This window comes from Arachis hypogaea, chromosome 12 (genome assembly GCF_003086295.3).
Source record: "Arachis hypogaea cultivar Tifrunner chromosome 12, arahy.Tifrunner.gnm2.J5K5, whole genome shotgun sequence".
Lineage (NCBI taxonomy): Eukaryota > Viridiplantae > Streptophyta > Magnoliopsida > Fabales > Fabaceae > Arachis > Arachis hypogaea.
Window position 1 is genome coordinate 10,437,985 of NC_092047.1, and position 11,933 is coordinate 10,449,917.

Genomic DNA, 11,933 nt, shown 5'->3' on the forward strand with positions numbered 1-11,933 from the left:
CTGCATACACAAAATAGAGGGTCATAAGCCTAATTATAGCCCAAATATGCCCCAAGAGTGAATTTGAGCCAAGAGAATGTCATAAGCTTAATTAGAGATACGGAATTGTATGTAACAGTTATAACTTTTAGTTTAGTGAGCAACGCACAATCTAACATTTATTCTATTGGACAAAAAGTATTGTAATGAGATTATGAAAACATAATTAGCATTCGTTATTTTGTTTTCTTATCTTTTAGAACTAAAACTTTGTTTAAAAATTAGTTGAGTAGGAATTGCAAAAGAATTTACACCTACAGATATCCATAAAAATTATCCGGGACAGAAAAATTATTTGAAACTCACAAAATTCTTACGAAGAGAGAAATCTGTCCCAGGAATAAATTAACACGAAGGTGGAGATTGAAGTACCTGGTCTCACAGAGACTCGTGAAATTTCTGCGAAAAAAAATTTATTTAAATAATCTAATATATATAATGTTATGTAATAAATTTAAATCTTAAACCAAGAATTATTATATTAGTTTGTTGGAAATTATTTTATTTTATTTTATTTTAATTTATATGTTAAAATTTTTGGTATGTATGTTGTTTATGTTAAATTTGTATTTGAATTATATTTAATTTGATATATTTGATTGAATTATATTATTTTAGATGTTATTATAGGAAAAGTCTAGGGGGCCAGCAATTTTATTGTATTTTGGCCAGCATGTAACCAGCAGAGAAAGGTGAGCCATTGGATGAAATCTCACGCCAATCTCACACCATCAAATCATCATTGATGGCTACTAATCACAAATGTTGCTGGCCCCCTAGCATTGCTCGTTATTATAACCATCTTTTATAACTGTATTAATTTTTAAAAATTTAATATCTTTGTCTCCATCGCAATTAAAAAAAAAGTAAACAAGAATCTGTGACAAAAATAAGATAGGAATAGGGATGAGAGAGGAGTCTCTGTCCCATAATAAACTATTGTCATCCCTAGTTTGAGATTGTTCTTGTAGAAAAAAAGTATATAAATTAAATTGTTTTAAAATATATCCCATGAGATGAGAATAATTTTCAAAACTTTAATTATCTAGCTATGTCTCGTTGTTCAAATATGTTATGCGTTAGGTCTTTGACTCATTAATCTCATGCCAAATACTAGTACATGTATATAGTGCATTTGAATTCCAATGTGAAAAATGTTAATTTATCAAAATTCACCTTTGAGTTTCCAAAGAGGAAAAATATTTATTTAATTCACGATTCATGGTAATCACAACGAAATTATTTGGTACATGAAAAAACGCACGCAGGTACTTGTTGGTAGATTTGTCTCTCCAATGTGGATAACTACTTATATATATATATAAATAGGAAAAGTATAGGGTACCAACATATTATCTATTAATTTATTATTAACAATAGTTAATTATTATATTTTAAACACATATATAAAGGGATACATTTAAAAAATATATTTATAAAGAGTAAAGACACTTTTATTAAATATAGCCATAAAAAAAAGAAAAAACCTAGGAGGTCAGTAATTTTTTCAAATTCTGACCAGCATGTAACCCGCAAAGAAAAGTGAGCCATTGGATAAAATCTCACCTCAATCTTACACCATTAAAATCATCATTGATGGCTACAAATCACAAAAGTTGCCGACCCCTAACACAATCTAAAAAAATATTTTTATTAGACACATCTACAAAGACACTTCTATTAAATACCATTATAAATAAGAGTTGGAAGAAGTTGACAAAAATATTGTTGATAACGTAGCAGAATTGATATAAATATAATACTCTTGATTCTTGAAGAATTAGTAAGTTAGAGGTAGTTACAACCAAATATATTGCAAGCGAACTTGTATTATTCCGAGAAATTCATCATGTAATAAAATATTTAGAGAAAATATTCATTTAGGTCAGTAAAATTTAGAGAATTATTTGCACTTTAAAAGAACAATTGGTCCGAAATAAGACTTTTTCAGTTTATCATTTTTTTAAACAACATGTCTATGGAGAATGAAGATAAAAGTCTTAGATGATCAAAATATTTTCACACCTTTTCAAAATAGTACAAAAAGAAGAGCTCAGACGGCACTTGAGTTCATCCAATTGGATCAGAACGTGAAGGACCCTATCCAACACAAAGTTTGGATTACATCACCGCTCCGAACAAACTTTGCACCAGCCGGGAATCGAACCCGGGTCTGTACCGTGGCAGGGTACTATTCTACCACTAGACCACTGGTGCTTTGATGAAATTTAGTTGATCAGTTTTTAATTTCAATAAGAACAACTTTCTTACCACTTCTCTTATCCCACAAACATATACACACACAATCTCTTGTGAATTTAGGAGTGCAGATGCAGCTTTTTTTAGATGATTTAATTAGAATCGAAATGATTTAATGCGTTCAAAATTTTAAAAATATATTTTCATTCTTTAGATATATTAGTATAAAAGAGAACGGTTTAAAAATAATTTGGGAGAAGTTTGTGTTTGGCCCACAAAAAAAATACTTTGATAGGCTATTTTAGAAAATGGATCCTCTCAACTTTTTTAATAATTGAAAAAGTAAAATATGATCTCTCACCATTAATTTTATAAGTAGAACCAAAAATAAATATAAAAGAGAGAATAATAAAAAATTAAAAATTATATTTTATATTTCAATTTTTTTTAACAATTAAAAAGATCCATTCCCACTATTTTAGACCTATAAATATATAATTTTATTGTACTAAAAATATAATAACAAGGACTTGATCTTATATCTTTAATTTTATTTAATTGTATTTATTTATTTTGTATTTTTTTTAAATTATCAAACTTCCTAACAAATTTTAAATCAAATTAAGTTTTAAAATTATTTATTATAAGTCTGACCTATTAAAGGTGAACTCTAACCTGTTTTCTCTTTGATTAATAATTGATAGCAACCGTCTTATAATTAATGGTCGTCGTAGCAAGAGTTAAATCTTAAAGTAGTCCCTGAGATTCACGAAATGTACTGATTTGATTCCTGACTTTCTAATTGCATTATTTATATCCTCGAAATTGGAAAAAATGCACCTATTTGATCCTTTTCCGTTTTTTCGTCAAAACTGCTTCCTGGCGACAGTGATGTGTGGCAATGGATTACCACGCTAGTACTCAACAATGTCATTCTTTCCAAACTACTAAATTCATTCAAAGCAGCCTCCACCAAATTGCTATTGTTTCCATCAACAAAAGTAGCAATATCTTTAGAGAAAGAAGAAGAAGAACCGTTACTCTTTTCTCTCATGACCTTCATGTTCCTCTGCTGATTTTCAGAGCGCTTTCTTCTTGTTTCCAACCTCCTCAGCGTCTGCAACTCCTTCCTCTTTCTCCACTCCTCCTCTGTCTCTGTTGGAAGGGAACATGTTCTTATCAGATTTGTTGTGCAAGGCATTGGCATCTTATTAGAGTAACCCCAATATCTTAATTATTATTATTATTACCGTTGTTATTATCTCCATCTCTGATGAGGGGACTTTGAGAATGAGAATTCGAGTATTGATGTTGTTCTCTTGATCTTCTTTGCTGTTGGGTCCACACTAAAACGACCGTTCATTGAAAGACCAAGGCTCAGCTCAATCTCTTGTTTTGCATCTCCATCACCATGGCGATGTTGTTGTTGTTGTAGCTCATGATGGTGAAGATGGTTCACTGACATAAACCTTTTTAGCATATCTCTTGGAAAATTACTCATGCGAGTTCTGCTGTTCTCTCTTTCCTCAACAACTTGTGCCATTGAAGAATTTGGGATTGAAACAACAAAAAAGAAGAAAAAAGATTACCTTAGCTCTTTCATGGAAGTAAGAATACCTAGATAGCTCAGAATTCATGAGGACTTAAAAATTGAAGTTTGTTTTTGGTAGGTAACCGAAGATTGGTGATGAACCAAAAGAGAAACAAGGTCGAATCAAATGATTTTTGTACCCATGCAGCGATTAGGGTTAAAAAGGGCTTAGGGATCACATTGGGTTAAACACTTTCAATTGACACTCTAGCATGGCAATCTATTGCCACATTATTGCCGCCGGGAAGCAGTCTAAACAGAAAAACGGAAAGGGACTAAATAGATGCATTTTTTTCAATCTCGAAGACATAAATAGTGTAATTGAAAAGTCAGAGACTAAATCGGTACATTTTGTGAATCTCATGGATTACTTTGAGGTTTAACTCTCGTAACAATGGTAGGTTGTATTACAAATAAATGAATACAAAAGACAAAATTATCCATTCAAATCAAATACATTTTTATTAAAGTGAAAATTTACATACAATTATTTTTATGTAAAATTAATATTTAAAAATTACTAGATACTCTTTTCTCTCCTCACCCTTTATCCAAAAAACGAGACACATCTCAATCTTCATGTGTGTCATCTTTTAGATAAAATATCATGAGCGAAAAAAAATATTTATGTTTAGATAATTTAATATTTGTTTAGATTATAATAATTTTCAGCTATTAATATCACATAAAAATAATTATATATTAATCTTCATCTTTTATTAAATTTTTATTTTACATAATTGAATCAAATTATAAGAATTAATTTTTAATTTAGTTCAACGAAAACAATATTTTAAAGATATTATATTTTAAATAGTAAAAGTTCAAGTGTAATCCATTTTGTATACCGTCACAAAAAAAAATCAAATTTTTATAATTAAAAATTATTAGATAAAAATTTAATCAAATTATTTAATTATTTTTAATTATAAATTTCAGATAAAATTAACTGACACATGAATTTTCACTCTTTTAAGTATACTTGTATGGATTTGAATTTTTTAAAATTTGAATTTTATTTTAAAGAGTAAAATCTGATCTTCTATCCTTGAATATTTTTTCTTTCATATTTATTTTTTGTTCCACCTATAAAATTAATAATAAAAGATCACACTTTATTTTCTAAAGTAAAATTTAAACTTTAGAAAATCCAAATTCCACTTATACATGACATTAATTAAAACATAAACCGATTTAATTTAGATTTTGAATCGAATCACGCTTTGAAAATACTTCACTATCAAGTATCAACTATTACTTCAATTGGAATGCTAGGGTCTAACTTTTATGATTTGTAATAATTAATAATATTTTTAACGATATAAAATTTTATTTAATAATGATTACTCAATTTTTTGCTATCCCGGTACACTTTTTCTTACTTCAAACCCACGTGCCAAAGAGTTCACAATTTACAAGTCCCTTCCTTCATTCCGAAAAAAGAAAAAGAAGAGCTCTCAAAATACTATGGATTCCATCAAAACGAAACCAAGAACCCTCGAGCTGACGGTGCTTTCCGCCGAGAACCTCCGCGTGAACGGAAAAACCGCCACCAAGAACGTGTTCGTGGTGGTACGCGCCGAATCCCTAACCGCCCACACGACGTCGTGTAAGGGAAACGGCAGCAACTCCAACGGCTTCGTCTCGTGGAACGAGAAGTTTGTTGTGGAAGTTGCGGCACACGCGCGTAGCATCGCGTTTGAGGTGAAGTGCAAGACGTCCCCCACGGGATCCGTTAGGGACGTTGGGGTTGCCAGGGTGGCACTATCTGATTTCCTGGGAACCGTTGTACCCGATCACTGCCTTCAGTTCTTGTGTTACCGGTTAAGGGATTGGGATGGCTTGAAGAATGGCGTTATTAATTTCTCCGTTAGGGATTTGGCCGCTGCTCCGCCGCTTGCGAAGGTGGTTGGTGGTGGCTGTGACGGTTTTCATGGGTTCCAAGAGGTGGTTGGTGTAAAGAGTGAGGGTTGTTCTTCTTCGTCTGCTTCTGATAATGCGGTTGTTACTGGCATTCCTGTTTGGTGGAGAAACAACATCTGATTACAGCTGGCAAAATTATTCAGTATGTTCATTAATCATTACTAGAAGCTTTTATTTTATTTTATGTTTGAATCTGTGGTTAACTCCTCTAGATTAGATTGGAAGATCACCTAAGTTTATGAGATCTAGAAAATGCAACTTCCCAGCGTTAAAATGTGTTTTGCAAAATTTGAATAACTAATTCTTAGAGTGAAGGTTGCATTGGAAGTAGGAACTCACTATATATGAGCTAGTTTCCAATTTGTCTTTAAGTTTGAATATGTTAACATAATGTGTGGTGTTATTGTTTTCAGTAGAATTTTAATTTCTCAACTTACATCGTTCGAGTCTTGTGAATCAAAACTATCTTCGTTGAAAAAGTTCTATTTCTTTTGTAAGAGTGGGATAGTTGAGTGTGGGTTTGGATTACGGTTTGTAAAGGGAGGTTTGTATAAAATTGATTTTGTAGAATTGATTTTAATCAAAAGTGAGTTAGTATTAACCTGGTTTATGTTTGGTAATTCTAATTCAAAATGGATTATAGTAAACTAAATATTGTTTGGATTATATTATTCAAAATTATTTTTAGATAAAAAATTATTAAAAAAAGACATGAATTTAAATAACTATTTTATGTTATTTTATAATTTTATTTTAAATATTTAAATAAATTTAAATTTTTTTTTAATATTCTTAATATTTTTTAGTATTCTAATAGGATTAATAGAATCATAATACAAAATAAAAAAATTATTCCATATAAAAAAGAAATAACAATAATAGTAAAAGAACTCATATAAAAAAACAGAAGTTTTATAAAAAATAATAATATATACAAGAGAATATTAAAAAAAAGTATTATAAAAAAATAATAAACATATGAATAATGAAGGACATAATTGGTACATAGAACATAAAGTTCAATCCAATGTAAAAGGTGAACGGAAAAGCTAGAATTTTTAGTTTTTGGTAAACCTGGGTTGAAGACAGAAATCACTTCTGCGTTTACAGCATAAAAATGTTGCACATGAAGATGAAGCGTTCAAGGAACTCAAACGAATTTCTCTCTTCTCCAACCAAATCCAAACACACCATGAGTTTCTGTATCACTAGTTTGGCAAAGATTTTTAAAATATTTTTTATTTTTATTTTGGATCACTCTCCTGCAGAAATTATTTTTAACCTGAAAGTGAAGATAATATTTTATTTGTATACTGACCTTTTCAACACACTCCTGTATTGATTAAGATGTTGTTACGGTATTATAAGTTGTAACATATCCTTTTTGTGTTGACCTCTCATCTACATAATCCATCCATTTATAATTATATCAAATAATCTAATTCCTAATAAAAATATCAATATTTTTTTATATAAAAAAATTAGCCACATTTTTGCTATCAAGAATTTATTCGTCATGAATTTAAATTTCGTATTGTTTTTTTTTAAAGAGAAGCTCAACACAACAAGTGGAGCATAGATGATAACAACATAGTAACCAAACTAAAAGCAAATAAGTAGAATAAACTTAGATAACCCTTTTTGTCATCTCCGACATTGCCATCAACAACAGAAAGGGTCTGCACCTAACCACTCCTTGTAGTTCAGAAAGGACATGTTGATAATCTCCTCAACTCCTTTTCCTTTATTTTGAAATATCCTATTGTTTCGTTCCAACCATATGTTCCAAATGATCGCACAAAAGCATACCATCCATCTCTTGCACTCCTCTTTTCTATTTGAGATCTCAGTCCAACTTTGGAAATGCTCCTTTATCGCACCCGGGCAAGTCCATTGCACACCAACATATGATAACCAAGCACACCACACCTGCCAAAAAAAGCTGCAACCAAGAAACAAGTGGTGGCCACATTCAACACTATTGTTACATAAAACACATAAATTATCTTCTTGGTGAATGACCCCAAACCGACTCAGTCTCTCCTTCGTGTGGACCTTGCCAATTAGGACAAACCATACAAACAACTCCACTCTAGGTGGGACAAGGCCTTTCCAAATAGTCCTAGTAAAGCTGTAGCTTGATATATCCTCCGGGACCGTTTCCACCTGCAACACCTGCACAAATGAGTTAGTAGAGAAAATTCCTTGTTTATCATATTTCCAGACAACTCTATCCTCTCTTCCAAACTCAATTTTCACCAGCCTCAAAGTGTGGTGAAATTGGTTCACTAGATCCAACTCCCATTGGAATAATTCTCTCCTCCACTGGAAATTCCATATCCACACTAACCCATCCCAAAACCCACAATCCCCTATCACCGATCCTATTTTGTTTGAAACAGAGAAGAGCCTTGGAAAACGATCTTTCAAAGAACCTCCATGAATCCAGACATCCTCCCAAAACCGAGTTCGTCTCCCGTCACCCACCTTCATGGACAACCCAGTAATCATCTTCTGCTTCACTTCCTGATTCTTGAACTGTATCTGACAAATATCCTTCCACGGACCTCCTCGAATAGGTAATTCCTGTGAGTTAAAATGAAATAATTTTTTATAAGTTATAAAATGATGTTTGATAAAATTATTTTTAATATTTAAAATAATTTTAGTAAACATATATAATAAAAGATAATTTTTTTTTTAATTTAAAAGTTATAGATGGATTTTTGAATCAAATCACAAGCATATAATCTTTTATTTTATTAAATATAAAATGAGATATTTATATTTTTGAACGAGATAAATTTTTTGTCAAATCGAGTTTAAATGACTCAATCAATTGAAATAAACAAAAAAGATTAATATATATTATTTTGATGTGGATATGCCGTTGAGAATAGGAATATAGGATCCTACTAATTAATGTTTCAATTATCTATATCAATTATCTTATGGAATTTATATATAATAATGTAATGTTAATGTACTGTAATTATGTAATGGTATTTCAAGCGTGAAAGCAATTTACTTCCTCTATTTTCCGCTTTTAATTTGGATTTGATGAATTAAGAATTTCCATTACTAGATGGTTTGTTGCGTCAGAATGTGATATTTGTTGGAATGATATGTATGGTGACCTAATTTTAGGAATTTAGGCATTTGATTAGATATAATATTCTGGTGGATGTAAAACAATTTCCAATACATACGTGTTTCAGTTCTACCCGTTTCACGAAACTCTTCTTTGATTGGATTTTACAGAATTTTGTTAGTGTTTGGGTTAACTTTTGCAAATATATATCTGTATCAATTTTCAAAAATTAATTTTAACTAAAATTATATTGATGTTAATGTAATTTATGGTGGGAATATTATTTACATGATTTTCTTCATTGAGATGCATGATTATTAAAGAGAATATATTATATTTTATGTGGTAAATTTTAGTATGTTTATATTTATATTTATAATATTTTCGATAGTTATGAAATATTATTAACATTGAAGTCATTTTATTTTATATTTTGATAAAAAAAATTTAGCACAATTTGATAAATAACGTTGTTAAATAATAAAAAGTATTATTTTAATTTGAATAATATTTTTTTAAAGAGAAATATTAGGGGCGAGCAACTTTTGTGATTTGTAATCATCAAATAGTCATCAATGATGATTTTAATGGTGTGAGATTTTATCCAATAACTCACTTTTCTTTGCTGGTTACATGCTGGCCAGAATTTAATAAAGTTGCTGGCCTCTAGACTTTTTCTTTTTTAAAATAATATAATTATTATAATTTTTTTATATCGAAGATAGAAAAACTTGAACCCGTAACCTCTTAGGTGAGTATGAAAAGATTATGTTATTTGAGCTATAATTACTGTAATATAAACATATTAAAATAAATTTTATATTGTTTTTATTCATAATATTAACTTTAAAATAAAGAACACTAACCTTTAAAATAAGAAATATGAGATTAATTAAGTTGATATGGCATCTACTCCTGCCACTTATCCAAGATGCATGTTGAAAGCTGAATCAATTTCTCATGCTTTGTTCCAATGTTCCATGTCTTCAATAATATGGAGTCTAAACTTAATAACCCCTGACCTATGGATGAGAGAAGAGACTTTTTTCAATTGGTGACAACGAGTCTTATCCTGAGCAGTGACTCAATTCAACGGTAGACAAAAGACCCTCCTCATAGTGGCGCTGTGTTGGAGCACTTGGAAAGCGAGGAATCGGTGTGTTTTTGAGAAGGTAATAAGCCCGGCACCAGAAATAGTGAAAGAAGCCAGCAATTTAGTGCGTGAACTCGTGAGCCATACCTTATAGATGCTGCTAGTTTTCTTTACTCTTACTTTACTCTTCTTTAAACTCTTACTCTTTCAGTCACAGTTGGTAATAAATGAAAATATCCAATTATTTTGTACTTTCTTATAGAAATACTTTTATTTTATATTAATAAAATAACATTTATCTTTAAAAAAAATTATATATTTAAATAGGTAATTTTTTAAAATAATACTCAATTTAATTTTTAAAATTTAAAATTAATTTAAATTAATTTTTAAAATTATAATTAATTCAATTCAACTTCTAAAATTTATAACAGTAACTCACGTTAATTTTGAACTGATTTTTTTGTTGATTTGGAGTTTTGGACTTCTTTTTTAAATTTCATTTAGCTAATACCTACTAAATCTTCTATAAATTTAATTGGCTTTTCAAGAATTCTAATAAATTTTAAACACATAAAATTTAGATAAAAAATTCAAATCGCAACAAGTTAATTTACTAAATTAATACATCAGTAACGAAAATTAACTTAAAATTTAATATAAATTACGATTATAAATTTTAAAATTTAATTTAAGTCTATTATAATTTTAAAAGTTAAATTAAATTTTATTTTATAATTTTAGAGTTAAATTGAATATTAATTCTCAATTATTTTTTTCTGTAAAATAGTTGTGTAAAAAAAAAGAATATGCGGGGATTTTGAATTGGTATTAAATTGTAGTGAAGGCTGAACCGCTGAATCATAAAAAAAAGGGACTGTGGCGGCAGTGTGCGCAGCAGGAAAATGGTGAAGGGGCAACTGGTAAGTGTAAATGCGGCGCATTCGGTGCGGCGGTGATAAAATCGATGACTGTGATCCTTGTCTTTACTCTTATCTATCTAGTCAAAAAGTCACCATCTTGTTCAAGAAACTCAAAAAAGTACAAAATCTATATTGTTTTAATTTAATATTGCTTAGAGTTCATGACAAATTGACAATGTCAATTAATATAGAGGACAATTTTAAATTGGTTTTTCAAAAGTATTTCAAACTACAAAACTTCATATAAGAGAATTAAATTGTTTGACTAGTGGAAGGGATGTAAAGTAACAATTAATAAACAAATATAATGTATATATGAAAAATAGGTTTATTTGTATAAAGATATGTTTAAAAAAGATACTGAAAATAAGTTAAATAATTAATGTATTTATACACAAATTATGATGACTGACTGAATTTTGTGGGTATAAAATATTTTTGAAACACATTATAAGCAGAAATGATTTTCGAAACAAATTTAAAATTTTGCTTAATAATATATATAAATTACTAATTTATCAATACAATACAATTGTCATTTTATAATAATTTTTTATTATATCATTATAATTATTCGTGTATTATAAAATTTGAATATTTGATTAGACTAATGTGGTAGACAATGATGTTTATGATCCGTCCAAATTTATGGTGAACCTCAGCCCGGGACCTAATGCTTTTTTTTTCTTTCCGCAACTCTAAAGATTGCTTTGGTTGGCACTTTTTTTTTTTATTTCTAGTATTTTTTATTTTCAAAATTTTATAAAAAAAATAAGAGATAAAGATTTAAAATAAAATTTTATTATTTTACTATTTTTTAAATAAAATCTAAAATATAAAAATTACTGAAAATAAAAATAAAAATGAAAATGAAAATACCAAACAAATACAGCCTAGGCTTTGCTTTATTTCCATTATAAGCCAAAGTGCCAAACTAACACATTTATGATTCATGATATTGTTCAAATGACTGAGTCCACTAAGCACACTTGTGACTTGTGACAAACCCTTCTTCCTTCCTATTTCCGAATCAGTTAATTACTTAATTGACCACTCTTGATGTAAAAATTGTCA

General features: G+C 29.3%; 1 protein-coding gene and 1 non-coding gene across 2 annotated transcripts; one reads left to right on the plus strand and one right to left on the minus strand.

Moving 5' to 3' along the window:
* Nucleotides 1-2,185: 2,185 nt before the first annotated feature.
* On the minus strand, nucleotides 2,186-2,256 carry TRNAG-GCC (transfer RNA glycine (anticodon GCC)). Its single transcript has one exon. It is a non-coding gene; the product is annotated as a tRNA-Gly (tRNA).
* A 2,853-nt stretch (nucleotides 2,257-5,109) lies between these two features.
* LOC112726802 (BON1-associated protein 2) lies at nucleotides 5,110-6,188 on the plus strand. The gene has a single exon (XM_025776324.3). It carries the CDS (start codon nucleotides 5,297-5,299, stop codon nucleotides 5,870-5,872), a length of 576 nt encoding a protein of 191 aa, XP_025632109.1. The 5' UTR covers nucleotides 5,110-5,296; the 3' UTR covers nucleotides 5,873-6,188.
* Nucleotides 6,189-11,933: the final 5,745 nt, after the last annotated feature.

Coding starts and splice junctions, on each gene's coding strand:
- LOC112726802 (XM_025776324.3), top strand. CDS start 5,297: ATGGATTCCATCAAAACGAAACCAAGAACCCTCGAGCTGACGGTGCTT.